Raw genomic sequence first — 15,973 nt, forward strand, 5'->3', positions numbered from 1 at the left:
GTGGAAATTGGATTGGAGCAGGAAACAATTGAGATAGGAAACTCAATTAGGAGACAATTAGAATAGTATTAGGCCAGAGGGAATAAGGGCCTGAACTAGGATGGTGGTCTTGTGAGGGGAGATAAGGGGATGGATATGAGACATATAGTAGAGGTAGAATAGGTAAGATAATGTTTATACTTCATTCTTAGGTTTTTGATTTTGTTTTTTTGCAAGGCAAATGGGGTTATGTGGCTTGCCCAAGGCCACACAGCTAGGTGATTATTAAGTGTCTGAGGCTGGATTTGAACTCAGGTCCTCCTGACTCCAGGGCCGGTGCTCTATCCACTGTGCCACCTAGCCACCCCTTATCCTTCATTCTTTAAGAAGCCCTTGATATCATAGAGGTGATACTATGCTATGACAAGCAAGGGAATTGGATTTGAGTAAGGGGGGTGCTGTCCTCACTTTCTCCTCTAGAGTCATCTGGCTTCAATGGCCAGATATGAATCAGGATGACTGGAGATGACTCTGGATGTGAGGCAGTCAAAGTTAAATGACTTGCCCAAGGTCACAAAACTAGTAAACATAAAATATTTCAGGTCAGATTTGGATTTATGACCTCCTGACTCCAGTGTTGATGCTTTATCCACTATATCACATAGCTAAAACTTATAGCTGATTGCCTATTTTGCTGTTTTTGTTTGACCTTCTATCTCAAAGAGGACCATGACATCAGGAAATTGATGGCATGACTTGCAAATAAATTGGATTTAAGTGAAGGACAGCTGTGCAAAGTCACCAGCCTCACTCTCTCTTTCAAAACCATCTGAGTCCAGTGGCAAGATATAGATCACTAGAAATGACCCCAGACTATATGTAGGGTAAAAGAAAATGAGGAAGTAAGGATGAAGATGAGGATGCAAACTTGGATGATTAGAAGGAAGGAATAGGGAAATCCAGAAGAGAATTAGATTTGTGAGGGGAAGATAATACAGTTTTTGTCATCATGTATATGAAAATGCTTTGAAAATTGGGGGGCGGCTAGGTGGCGCAGTGAATAGAATACCGGCCCTGGAGTCAGGAGTACCTGGGTTCAAATCCAACCTCAGACACTTAATAATCACCTAGCCGTGTGGCCTTGGGCAAACCACTTAACCCCATTGCCTTGAAAAATCTAAAAAAAAAAAGAAAATGCTTTGAAAAGGTAAAAGCTCTATGTAACTACAAGATAGTACTTTTATCACCATTTATGTTTTAAAATATATGACTCAATGATTCTTTCTCTTGTAACTTTCATAATCTTTCAAAGCAGTGTCTTAATACTATAAAAGAGTTTAGAATACTAGAACCATAGGGTGCAACAAAATCAGCCAATTTTTTTTTTTACTTTGAGATACGAAGGATTTAGAGATCAGTTTTAACTAACTTAAATCTTCCTATGAATCCTAGTTCAGTGCTCTCTCTGCTATCAGTAGCATCTATTCCTTTCATTTTCTATATGGGATAATACAATTGGGCTTTGGGTTGTTCCAGATTATGGAACCTTTTTAAAAAATGTTTATCCTCTCTCTCATCAATTGTAGATATAAATTGCACTGCTATAATTATATGATATTCTCTTTTAAGTAAAGATTTTATGCATGGAAAGAATAGGAATTTAAATTGTTTCTCTTATTGTTCTCTGGATATCTCTAGACTTAAAAATCTAAGGTCACTTCTTGAATTAGGAGCATACATTATCATTGAACTCATTTTCCACTTCTCCTACCTCCTTCTCATCTCAGAATATTTTGCCATAGAGGGAGTAGCCTTTAAACATATGGGGTTAGTTGTTGCACCAGGCCCCATACTGGCAGGGGCCCTGTGAAAATAACAACACCTGAAACCTTAGGCCCTGTAGCCATGAGCTGCACCTGGCTCCATTCTCATGTAACATTACCCCTGCTGAGAGGGTTGGCTCTAATATGCAAAGTTATACATTTGCCTAATTCTGGGCTCTAGAAGCTGATGACAATTTATTTAGTTATTTTTTTTAAGGCTCCTTGAATGTTTATGTTCTTAATAATTTGACTTTATGAATCTTTTTAAAGTTTTCTCTACCATAAGGTTTCTGGTAACTTTTTAAAAAATTATTTCTGGCCTGGCATTCCCAACCACTTAATAGAAAAATCTTAAAAGAAGATCAGCCTGATCACTGCTCAGTGACTTTGTATGTTGCACGATCCATATATTGAAATTTCGCATCCCAGAGTCTAGGCGGCGAGTCTTGTATCAAAGCACTCCACTCTCAACTATCCATTCTGTTTTTCCTTTTATCATCAATTCACATTGCTACTGCATTAGAGGTTTTTCTCCTCCCCTAATGTGACCAAAGCCTAGACTTAGACATACAGTATATCCATTCACTGAAAGGCTTGCAGGAGGTAAAGATCAAAGCAGTGAATGCTTCCTGTTATGTTAATGGTATTTACATGATCACAGGTCCTTTTTCCTTTCTTTAACATCTGTCACAAGTGTTATCACCATTTAGCATGCTCTGTCTGCCAGATAATAACATATAAAAAAACTTTGACAATGAGACAATTGTATACAAAGTTGTTATTTTTCTTCTTCTATATAACACTGGGATAAAGTACTTTTCCGTTTTGAGCAAAAAAAAAATTCCCAAGAAAATTGCAGTAGGCTTGTGAAGGAACAAGCATTAAGACTCATGACCTTAAATATTCCCTCTTCTGCCACATAGTTCCCATATATGATTGAAAGGAAAACTTTGATGAACAATAACCATAATTGCCTTAAAGTCTCAGACTTCTGACATAAATTGTGTACTTTTTATATACACTTTGTTTTCATCTAATAAAACAAAACAGATCTTGCTTTTTCTTGAACACTTTCTCAGTAGGATTTCCTTTCAAAAGTATTTGAAAGCCTCAGGCTGATTGCTCTTTAGTGTCTGTGTCTGCCTCTTAACACCTAGGCTGCTTTTTTCCTTATATCTCACATTGGGAAGAACACAGGTGCTATTGAAAAATGGAATCCCAGAAGATCTTTCTTTTTCAAATTTGGTCTATTGGGAAGTGAAGGGTGTGAAGGTGGAGAAGTGACCAAAGAACAGAAAGAGAAATTATGATGGGAGGAGAGAAAACAGAGACTGGAGGAAAGAGGGTGAGTCCAGGAAGAGAAAAGAAGTTCATGGAAAGTACCAGAGAGGGAGGTAACTGAATATGGCCAGACACAAATGGGGATTGGTAATTAAATCTTTAAATTAGAGGGAAGTGATAGAAAAATGGAGACAAATTATAAGGAGCCAAATAAATACAGTACAGTGGGAGGATAGGTGTTCTTAAGTATATGGGGATCAGGGCAAGAAAGAATCAAAGATTATAAAATAAGAGCAATGTAATGAAATGTGTGGTGGGGCTGAAATAAGAAGCTAATCTTTAAAATTCTGTGTCTAATATGCATATTCATTCATCACACTTCCATATATACCCATATGTAATATGCACTTTATATATCTGCATATATATATATATATATATATATATAAATATATATGGGGGAACCAGAAATATAGACAAATGATGGGGAGCAGGTAGGTGGTGCAGTGGATAGAGAGCTGGACTCTGCATCAGGAAAACCAGAATTCAAAATCCAACCTTAGATACTTATTAGTTGGTGACCCTAAGCAAGTCACTTAACCTGTTTGCCTCAGTTACTGCTTCTGCAAAATATGCTGGAGAAGAAAATGGCTAGTCATTCCAGTAACTTTGTCATGAAAAACACCAAATAAGTTAGCGAAGAGTTAGACATGACTGAAACAAATCATCAACAACAAACTAAAGATTAGAGACATGAAAAAGGCAAGAAGAATGAAAATCCATTTAGTGACTTCTCTTTCTATCTAAAAGCTATTAGAATACAGAACATTTTCTAGCACCAGACCATTTTGCATAGAACAGAAAGTAAAGTTTTGGGAAGGTAGAAGGGAAGGCTTCAAGAGTAAAACAAAAGGTTGCAGATTTTGTGGGGGGGCAGGGATGGAATTGATTCTTATGTGCTAGCTATCAGTTTCAGGGCAGATAGACTTTACCCTGCAGATCAGAAATGATTGTGAACACAGAAAGTCAAATTCTGAACAATGAAAGGGAAGAGCAATGAGACTCCCCATCCTTCCACTTCCTCTAGTATCTTTCTTTGGATGCTGTTGGCATTGGAGATTTATGTTAAAGTAATGATACTGGCCATTGTCTTGTATTACTCTGGCTAGCTGGTTTAACTTGATTGCTGGCTACTTTGCTTAGATACTATAGTTAAGCAAGTTAATATTGTCCTAGCCACTAACTATATTTTTTATACAAGCTTCTGACACCCCCCCCCATGTTTTTTTTATTTGTTTGGCTGGTTGGTTTTTGCCTCTTTTCTGAAGAGTGTTTCTTGGGTAGATATGAAGTGACCTGGCTGTGTAATGGTTCTGATGTCTGGCAGTGCAATATTTCAAAGGATATGTGTGAATGAGTTTTTCAGATTGCTTTCCTTTCAAGAGGAAAAAGGTCTGGAGGCTAAATAGAGGGGAGAGAGTCAGTACTGAAGAGGATTACAAGGGTGGTCTGAGTCAGACTCCAGTGTCTTTTTTCTACTTCTTAACGTTACCTAGAGTTGGCTATGGGGTGGACTTTCTTCCCTGGATTGTTATTTTTTTTAAAAAAATCAATGTGCACCATAGATGTATCATGTTAGTGAATTCAGCATGTGAAGGATTCCATCCAATGTTCAATGAGATTTGACTTCCATTAGGGAAGACTCATTCTAAAAGGCTTAAGAAAAATGAAAGCAATAATATTAGTATGTGAATAGAGATGCAAAGTTGGGAACTTCTTGTTTTAGTTTATATAAAAGTACATTTCAGAGAGGTGAGATTTCTTTTTTACATTCAAGTTACTTATATCTCCCTTACCCTAAAGCTCTTACCTTGATGTAATTGTTCACACATCGTGTATAAATCTTTATGTATCCTCATTGTCACACACACACACACACACACAGTTGCAAAAATGAAAGCTTCTTGAAGGTAGGGAAATTTTTGTCTTTGTATCTCTGGTGTCAAACAACATACTTAAGTGTTTATTGATTCAAGAAAATTAAATATATGTATTGTGTGTATATATATATACATATATATGTTTGTGTGTCTATTTGTGTTCCTCCATACTCTATCCTATGAAGTGACAATAGTTGTACCAGTTCCCTCCCTACCACCAATTAATAATCCTTTAGTGCTTTTATTGATCAACCACCATATATATTATGTGTGTGCGCATGTGTGTGTATGTATATATATATATATATGTTTGTGTGTATATGTATGTTTCTCCAAATGCTAACCTATAAAGTGACAATATGTGCCAGTTTCTTGTTGAAAATCAAAAAATTTTTACCTATGATCAACTTAGTCTATTCAAATTCTTTATAAGAAACATGTAAATCAGATCTATTGTTGTCAGATTCATTAGATCCATAATGACATTTTTGTAATGAATGGTTATAATCAGAAACCATGTTTTGGAGGGGGGTGGTGGTAAGTTATTTTCAAAACAAACACCAAATTTGCACACCTGTAATTGCAGGTGTTTCACTTAAGAATAAAATGTTCCCCATGTAATTTTAAATTCAGCTACTTGAAGTCATGCAGGCTTTTTAGAAATTGATTTCACCAGAATGTCTGCATGTCTCTAGGGGGATATGGACATTAAACCATTAGAGTTTGTTTTCTATTAAATTTGCACTGACCAGTCAGAAGGACATTTTATGTCTTTTACTATAAACTATAAATCTGTAGATCTGAAAGCACACTGTTTCTGTGTAACTGGTTGTAATTATTCCCTTAAGGATTTAAATCAGCTTGTTTAGCAATGTTTTTCAGATCACTCTAAATGAAGCCACATACAAGAAGATGGGTAAAGATTCTAGAGGACCTTTAAATCTAAACTGCATATTTTTTCTCTTCATAACTTAGTTTACATTATTTCCAGTTTATCTGTATTTTCTAGTTTTCTAAAACTAAAACTTGAATGTTACTTAATCCAGAAGCATGTGCTTAAAAACTCCTCTAATAAGGTGGCATGGTTTAAAGTGTTTTCCTCTTGCTCTGGTAACTTTAAGAAAAGAATCCTATAGCTTTGCCAAGTTTGGAATAGAGGCTGGAAGGAGATTTGTGTGGCGTTGGAGGGAGATTGTTCAGAGCCTTTCATAAGTAGACTTGGAATAGATTATTGGTTCAGTCACTTCTTGAGTGTGAAATACCACACTGTCTAATATACCATTTCAGAAGAAAATTAATAAAAGATGAATGTAGGGAGAAAAATGCAGCTTCATAAAACATGGAATCATATCAACTGGCTGTTTGAAAACTTAGAAGGAAAATGTAATTAAAAATAATCTTCTAAAATTAAGTAGTGAGAGCTGACCAAAAGATTTTGCTGCTTTCTCTAGTTTTTAAAAACCTTTAAAGGATGACCAAAAATCAATTGAGCTTATTATTATCAATATAGTATTGTTTGCCATGGTAAAATATTCAGGAAATATGATTGAATGAATGAATAAACCAATAAACACCCTAATTGAGAAATTTTGCCCACATCAACCTCTGAACCCAAAATTCTTAGTTGATGTTACTATTGGCATGTGTGTATGTACAAAAAGTTTATTAAGAAAAGGCAATAACAATATAAAATTTTACTTAAAATCAGTAATCAGAATATGTATGTATATCAGGGGAATATTAAAATATTGTCCAAAATACTATGCATGGTATTTTTCCCCATATTTGAATGTTATTTTTATTTATCAATAGTCAGAAAGGCAATGTAATAGAGTAGAAAGAACAATGAATTTAGAATCTGAGGGACTCCTTCCTGGCTCACTTACTTCCTATGTGACTTGGGGGAAATTATTCAATATCTCTGGACTTCAGATTCCTGAAGGTTTGAACTGAATTATCTCCAAGACCATTCCAGTTCTAAATCTTTGATCCCCAGACCTGGATCTGAATCCTGGTTCAATACTTAACTATGTGACCATGGATAAGTCACTTAGACCATTGGTGCAATCCCTTCTTGACTATGAAGAAGGCTAGGAACTATAATTTTTCAACATCTATTGGGATAATTCCTACAGAACAATGTCAAAAAGCTATGCTGAGAATTGAATTAGATCATGTAAGTCAAGTTTAAAACACTAATAAATGTTAATTGTCATCTTCATTATCTTGTCCTTTAGTAGAGTTTATAGAGACCCTGCTTTTTTATTAAAAGATCATTTCATTTGGTCAAATTTGACTAGTTCTACATCTGTGCTAATTTAATGAGAGAAGAGTAATTTTATTAGATTGAGGGCACTGACGTATTCTTTGTATTGTGGCATGGTAAATTACATCGAGTGCTACCAGTCCCATTTCTGCAGTGACGTGACATATTTATCTGCTTATAAAGAATAGCTGAGATACCAGAATGGATAGAATTTCATCACATTCCAGATTTCTGGTCCCAAATATGATTTGATGAGATTGATTTTAAGGCAAAATTTCACCTTCCCATGAGAAGTAACTGCTCTATTACTCTGTTAGTCCCCACTCCTCTGCATTCTCCTCCTCTAAGAGCACATAAGTATGGAACATTGGTTTGACCTAAGGTGACAGTTCATAGTTAATGTCCATATGACTAATAATGGAGATATCTGTCTAAAAAAGGTGGACTCCATGGAGTTAGTGAATTATCTGCCCACTGGGATGACACAGTGGAGAGATAGCTGATGAATAGTGTAGAACATCTGTGAATTGCTAAGAGATGTGCTTGAGGTGAGTCATATCTTCCCTCAAAAATAATCTAAATTATAAAAACTAAAAATTTCCAAGCTGCCTTTGCCCAAGTTGAGATGTTTGGTACATCTTTAAGAGAGAAGGACATGAGTCAATACTTAGTATATTATGCCATTTAGTTAAGTTGGTTGTTTGACAAAGCAACCTTATTATCATTATCATTATTATTATTATGATTATTGCCTTAAGGTCCTGCAGACCATAAAAACTACCTCCTTAAACTTATCTCCCCCATCATCCCAAGAGCCACAGGGAGTTAGCCTAGCTAGCCTGGTGAGCTTGATAGATTTACCTATTCTCTGCTTAAGTTATAAAGGAGCTATGGCCAAGGCCTGCCCAGGTCCAGTCAAGTAAGGGAAGGTTTGGGGACCTACAGACTCCAGACAAACAGTATTTCCAGTATTGTGCTGGGGCTTTAGGGGAAAGTATTTGATGCCTAGCACTTTAGCCCACAGTTTCTCATCCAGAGAGATCAAGTTTCAAGAATCAAACTCTGTTTTTCTGGGGACTTTGAAACAACTGAAGGATTGTGTGGGGATAAGGTAGGTGTGACATTATGGTTTGCTAGATGCTGCTAATACAACACTTGTCTCTTTTAAGGTAATTTAGCCTTATAGTTTTTAGCTGATTTGGGCTATTTTCCCCCTCTTTCAATTTTAGGAGTAACACACTGCCACTGTGACCCTTTTTGTGGTATTTGACTTGCTCCTGTCTGATATCTTGACTTTCTCACTTTTTTGTTTCTACAACTTCTGGATTCTTGGACATCATGGATAATACTTGAGCCAAAATATAGTCACCAGGGACTTTTGCTTCATAATACAATTAAGCCCTTACTTTAAACAAGTTGTTGAGAAATAACTATTTGCTTTATAAAATGTTTTACAAATTAAGAAAAATCATCATGTGCTTTTAATTTTCTCAAATATTTTTCTATCAGGTGATTTTTCTGTGGTGAGTGGGTCACATAAAATATTTTTAAAGAATGGGGTGTGTCTTTGAGGTACTAATGTACAAAAGACTTATGTCCAGCTTTCACAACTGTAAAAGTTCTAAGTCAATCAGATTCAATAGACAAGTAACTTAGTTAACATCTGATATTTGGTTATCTTTAAAGCATTGACATCATGTACTTTTCAATCTCCATGAAGACACTGGCTTTTCATTACTTGACTCCTTGTTGGAATGATTAAATCAAAAGATTGTCTTAAAATTCAATTCTTTCATGGAACATCAGAGATAGGATTCTATAAATCGAAAGAGGCCATAAAAGAGGTGATATTAATGGAATGTGATGTGTGCTTTTTTTCCCCCTTCTCTGCTGTTTACAAACATTAAATTGTTGGAATATGTTCCAGAAAAATCAGATAATAATTTCTATACTACTATTTTAATTTGAGCCAAAATATGATCAATAATTTTGCATGGAACTATATTCTCCAGTGCTTTTTCATTGAAAAGTTGCAGATACATTGTGTTATATTTTTCCCTTTAAGGGTAAGAGGGAGCAAGAATATGCAAATATGAACAGCCTGTGCCTAAATTTCCAAATAATCTCTACTATTTACTTGAAATCAGAACAGTAAATTCTAGTCCAGTGATGTTGCTCAAAATTATATTAGGGAGGTGATTTCTCTTCAAAACCCATTCTGAACCACAGGAAGAATTCAGGGACCTCAGGAGAGATTGCCTAGCACATGGTGGAAAGCAAAATTACATTCCAATTAATAGTATCTCTCTTTTCAAGGTATCCAGAAGCAAGAGGTGGTGTGTAAAAGGTTAGATGACAACTCGATTGTTCAGAACAATTACTGTGACCCTGATGGAAAACCACCAGAAAACCAACGAGCTTGCAACACTGAACCTTGCCCACCTGAGTAAGTACAAAACAATATAATAATTCTTCACCTAACTAAGGAAAGATATTAAATGCCTCTACAGAGAATAATTTATGAAGTGTATTTCTTGTAGAGAATATAAATTAGACTGGGTAAGGAAGAGCAAACAAAAGGAGGAAACAATTTAATTTCACCTTTTCCTGGACTCTAGACTCAAGTTTGATCATAAATCACAGACAGTGGTCTCTAAGGTAGATATTTAGGAATTTATAGCCAGTTGAGCAGTGGTCAAGAGGCAAGGAGGGGAACACATACCTTTATTTTCCAGTTTTGTATCCTAAAAAAAGATAGTTGATAGTCATAAAATTCATGGACTTCAGTGGATAGAGCACTGGCCTTGGAGTCAGGAGTACCTGAGTTTAAATCCAGCCTCAGACACTTAATAATTACCTAGCTGTGTGGCCTTAGGCAAGCCACTTAACCCCATTGCCTTGCAAAAAACCAAAAAACCAAAAAAACTAAAATTCATGGACTTTTGGGAGATCCTGTAGATTTCTTCTAAGGATCAGAATCCCAGCAAAGAATTGTTGTTGCCTTTTCTTGTCCTTCCATTGTAAGCTCTGCCATCTTGTGGCAGTACACCTTTATAGTGGAAGGTTGCCATCTTTGATGCATGTTTAGAGGGTCAATTGGCAGATTCCTTCAGTTAGTTAATCCTGTGCTAGTATGGTTGCAGAGGTGGTGATCAGAAATACCTATTAAAAGAGCTATAAAGAGACAGACAGCCCATGGAAACATGAGATTTGGGATTTTGTGGTTACAAAATAGAGCCTACTTTCAATAGGACATCCTTCCTAAGTTTTACAAATTTTTAGATGTGGTTAAATGGCACAATGGATAGAGCTTCCTGAAAGAAGACCTAAATTCAAATCTGACCTCAGATACTTACTAAATGTGTGACCTTAGGCAAGTCATTTGACCCTCTGCCTCAGTTTCCTCCTCTATAAAATGAGGATAACAGCATCTAATTTCCAAGATGTTTGTAAATTGCTTAGCACAGTGCCTAGCACAGAGTGAGCACTATATGTTAGTTATTATTATTATTATTATCATTAGTAGTAGTAGTAGTAGTAGTAGTAGTAGTAGTAGTAGTAGTAGTATAATTACAAATGTAAAGAAGTCTGTCTTGGGAGGGAAAACAAGGCAACATGTGAGACCTAATGAGGAACTAAAGAGAAAGTTGATCATGAAGTTAGGACTCTGCATGGGAATTTTTCTCAAGTGAGAACTGTCAGATAGAGGAGCATGTGCAAAAGTCATGTCCCTTTGATTGTGCTCAATGAACAGGTACAAATTCCTTACCCCCAATTTTAGCCTTTGCTTTGTTGATTTTTACCAACATAGAACTGAAGAAAAGAAAAAAAAGTGAATACATTAATTCATTAATTCCAAACTTCACTGAACTTGGAGACAGAGAATGGAGGTTTTTCCCATGTGGCATTGACCTTATCCTAAAGATAGATACAACAGATTGGTAGGTTTGCACAAAATCCCCAGCTTTTTAGACAAGAGAAAGAATTCCGCTTTTTTTTTTCATATTAGAACTAGGTTATTGCATTTCTTTAAATTTTCCTTGAGATAATACTGCAAGTCTATAAAATGGGGGTGATATTTCCCTGACCCACAGAGTTATTTCAAGAAAAGTGCTTTGTTTAAAGTCAGAAATTCTTTAATATCTCCTACCATCCAGGCAGACTGACTGAGTTGTTGAATTTCAAAGAGTTTAGAACACTGGTGATTGAGTAAGATTACAGAGTGATCTGGGGTGATGGGGAGTAACTAGTCATTCAAAAATGTTTATGGTTCTATGTTAGTTCTTTTTGAAATGTGATACATAATGAATTTCCCCAAACTCAGACATGGTAAAGTACAGGAATGTTACCATAGGTAAGTATTAAAAGGAGTTGAGTTAATAATATTCAGTTTTTTTTCTCACAGATTCTCTCATGTAAATTATATTGGGAAATGTGTCTCAAACAAAACTCCCCAGATATGTAAAAACAAAAGATGTCTAAAAAAGCTCAATTGGTTTTTTTTCATCATTTTTGGAATACTTTTATCATATTTCTATGTATTTTGGGGGTCTTTCCCCTTAATGGGGAATAATTCCCTATCAAGATTTTATGTATAAAGTTTGGCCCTTGAACAACTCCATTAAAACATCAGTGATCTTAGTTAATCTTGCTCTATTTGGCTTCCAAGGTTTTTAAGTTCAAATGCTATCCTATAATTTCCTTTGGGAGTCTGATAATTGGTCTTTCTCCTCTCTTATTTTGGGATTGTCTGTGATTTTAGTTTTCCAAATAGTTAAAAAAAAAGGAGTTGTGAATTTGATTGTAAAACCTGGATTAATAAGTATGGCTAAAATCAATTATTTAAATTCAGGTGAAGTTCAGAAACCATTTTCATCACTTGTGTAATTACAAGTATCCCATTCTTTTTCCTCCTATAATCCTCAAATAAAGGGATATGGAGAGGGGTGGGATGATATCAGGTTTACTAACATACTAAGGGATAGCCTGGTTCTAATTATAATTTCATATAAGAGTAGACAAGAGTATTCAAAAGAAAATGTTGTTTGTCCCAATAGAAAAAATATGTTTATCTATGTACACAAATATATTAAATTTTTTTTCTGTAGGGATGTATGGTAATTAATCCTGGCTTTTGTCAAATTCCAGCTAAAATTCCAATTCCACCTTCTACAAGAAGTCTTTTCCTATCTCCCTTAATTCTATTGCCTTCCTTCTGTTGATTTTTTCCAATTTATCACACACACACACATACACACACACAAACACAGTGTATAATTAGTACATAGTTGTTTGCACAACATCCCCCCAATTAAACTGTATTCTCATTTAGAGAAAGTATTGTTCTTTGCCTTTCTTTGTATACCCAGCACACAATGCCCTACACATAGTAAAGCTTTTCAATTAAGTGACAGAATCTTTCCCAATCTGGTTCTATTACTTTTTCTTTAAGTAAATCCATTTTGTCAAAAGTTTGCTATTTGAATTTTTCTTAGTGGATGTAATTATAAAACAGGTTTCTTAATAAGCAATGGACCAAATACTCAAGAGACCATTCAGCTACATATTTTGTTAGGAATGACAGTCTCAGTCTTGGGACACCTATAGGCTTAAAAGTGGATGAAATCTTAAATGACATGAACTCATTGTCTTTTCTGTAACACCCATATGTCTGTTCTTAATTAAGATTGAGGTAAGAAAAATGGATTCGTCCAACCCTTCAATAAGTTTTCCATAGAGACTATATCTCCTTAATTACCAAAAAGAACTTATCAGAGGAAATTCTGTCAAGTGAACTAGTGGTTTTGTCTACACATTGTCTAACAACTGATTATTTTTTAAGATAACATACTGATTATTTTGACATCTTGGAGACAGCAACCATAGGGTGAATCAAGATAAGCTTCCTGGAGACTTGAGGAGGGTGGAGATGAAAGGGAAGGAGATGTTGGCTGAATAGAGAGGAAAAGAATCCTAGGTAGGAAACTAATATTTATTTTTATTCCCAGCTCTTCTCCAGCCATTTGTGTGATCTTAGGCAAATAAATTTACTTATTAGATCCTTAGTTTCCTTACCCCATAATATTTGGATGAGATGATTTCTAAAGTTCCTTCCAGTTCTAACATTCATTGACTCTATGTCAGATGCTCATTGTTTAAAAAAAAATATTTATTTAAGGCAATAGGATTAAGTGACTTGCCCAAGGTCACACAGCTAGGCAATTATTAAGTGTCTTAGGTAGGACTTGAATTCATGTCCTTCTGACTCCAGATCTGGTGCTCTATCCACTGTGCCAACTAGCTGCCCCTGGATGTTAGTTTTTAATGCAATAGATTTTTATAAGGGAGCATATCTTAGTTCTATTATGATCTGCCAATTAGCAGAGTATAAAACATTTTCAGAGGAAGGTAATAGAAGGATAGAGGGCAAAGAAAATAGTGGAAGAATAGGAGGAAATAAGTAAGAGGAATTTATATGAATCAAACAAGAGAAAGTTACCCATGCCAAAGTGAAAAAAAAATGCTATTTATTTGGGAAAGCACCTAAGAGCTCAGAGACTGAAAAACTGAGGAAGAGTGTCATTCCCTCTTCCTTGGCAATACCAATCATTTATTAAGCTCTTACTATGTAGCAGGCATTGTACTATTCACTTTACACATATTATCTCATTTGAGCCTCACAACAACCATATGAGAGTTGGTTCTCCCATTTTACAGCTGATAAAACTAAGGTGAACAGAAGTTAAGTGACTTGCCACATAGTCAGGAAGTATCTGAGGTTGGATTTGAACTAAGATTTCCCTTACTCCAGATTCAGTGCTCTATCCACTGTGTCTTTTAACTACAATGCAAGAGTACATCAACTATTGACATATCTAGATTAAAAAATAATTCATCAAGCCAGATGTGTTCTTGAGAAATAAAGAAAGAAATGGTAGTGCTCATGCTGTAGGCTAGGATAGAGGGAAAGGGAAGGGTCATTATCAGGCAATAGAGATTCTGAACCTTAATAGAAAATTACTAAGAGAATATTTGCTCTAGGGAATGAACCCAGAATTGACTTATCACTTTTTAGTTTGAATATGCAGGATTTGTCACATGTAGGAAAATCATATGGTGATATTATACTTGTATAGTAATTCAAATTGTCCTAAGATTTCTACAATTGTTAAATGTAATGAAAACAATAAAGTAGTTTACCAGTGGTGAGGTAATTGGCATATCCACATTTAGTAAACTTCAGGAATGTTCTTTATTTTAATTTAAAAATTGCTATGGTAAAATATCATCAATTACTAAAATACCTACCACATGAAATATTCTGATTAGATTAATTTAATTTTATACTTAACTGAAGGTTAAACAGAAATCTCTTTTGCTTCAAGTAGTCATTAAAAATCTAAAATGGGTTAAGGGCATCTAGGTAATTCAGTGGAAAGAACACAAGCCTTGGAGACAGGAGGTCGTGAGTTCAAACCTCAAATGCTTGATACTTACTAGAGGTCCCACCCTGGACAAATCACTTAACCTTGATTGCCTTGCATTCAAAGTCATCCTGAGATGGCTCTGGAGGAGAAAGTGAGATTGCTGACTTAGCAGAACATCTCATTTAAATTCAATTCCATTGCTTGTCATGGCATCACCTCTCTGATGTTATGGTCTTCTCTGAGAACAAAGGACAAACATCAAAATGAATTAAGACATAAATGAAAAAAGACATCTGAAACTTTCTTTGATGGTTAGGTATCTTACAATGCATTCTAATAATCAAAGCAATTATTATGATTTTGTAGTCCTGTGTGTGTGTGTGTGTGTGTGTGTGTGTGTGTGTGTGTGTGTGTGTGTAGGTAATATTGGAGATCAAGCTAAATATTTTGTGCTAACTCTAGGCTATTTTCTGGGGGTGTCATTGTTTTTAAATAAAAACCCAATGTTTTCCTTTAAATTTCTCCTTATTTTTTCAGATAATTTCAAACCAGAGATAAAATTCTGTGTAATTGAGGCTTTCTGGTGTTTTTGGTAATTAATCAATGTTTTACTTTATTTTGAAGCATTCTGAGTTCCTTTGATTTAGCTTGCTCTTTGTAAGAGGTTTCTTAGAGTGTGTAGCTCAGAATGTGAACTGGGTAGTGGAAGACAACCTAACTTCAGTTACTTCAGTTATTTCAATTGTGAGCCTCACTTGAAATGTTAAATCTGGTTCATGAAATCATAGAACTTCAGTTTTTTCTTGAAAACCTCTAGGGAACAGAAACCTATTTCCATCTTGAGGGATTCCATTGTTACACTTTGGACAATTCGAATTGTTAGGAAGTTTTTTTTTCCCTTCTCTAAAAACTAATGATGTTTCTTTGCAAACCTCTAGCTAGGATTGTAAAACTATATAGTTTGGAGTCAGAATAACTGATCTCTTTATGACTTAATCTCAAGTCCTTTCTCCTCATCTTTCTCAGGATCTTTTGGAGGCCATCCCAATTTTTCAGTACCCTTTCTAAATAGTGGCTCTAAACTAAATACAGCAATGCCCAATTTGGTCTGATTAGAGTAGAACCCTCACCTCCCTTGTGCTAAATCTTCTACTTCTATTAATATAATTTAAGATTGCATTGCCTCTTGTGACTGCAGTGGGACATCTTTGAGTCATATTGCACTTGAAGTGTAGTGAAATCCTCATGTCTTTCTTC

General features: G+C 35.3%; 1 protein-coding gene across 7 annotated transcripts in view; it reads left to right on the forward strand.

Annotated features, from left to right (window-relative positions):
- The window catches only part of ADAMTS6 (ADAM metallopeptidase with thrombospondin type 1 motif 6), a 336,979-nt gene that overhangs the window by 281,249 nt on the left and 39,757 nt on the right, over positions 1-15,973 (forward strand). For 6 of the 7 annotated variants that reach the window (XM_074202710.1, XM_074202713.1, XM_074202711.1 and 3 more), the window contains one exon: positions 9,606-9,735. In XM_074202710.1, the coding sequence (XP_074058811.1) occupies positions 9,606-9,735 (130 nt within the window). Of the gene's footprint in view, positions 1-9,605; positions 9,736-15,973 lie in introns of those variants that run through there. The other variant, XM_074202716.1, reaches the window with a different exon arrangement.

The sequence above is a fragment of the Macrotis lagotis genome, chromosome X (assembly GCF_037893015.1).
Source record: "Macrotis lagotis isolate mMagLag1 chromosome X, bilby.v1.9.chrom.fasta, whole genome shotgun sequence".
In the NCBI taxonomy this organism is placed as follows: Eukaryota; Metazoa; Chordata; class Mammalia; order Peramelemorphia; family Peramelidae; genus Macrotis; species Macrotis lagotis.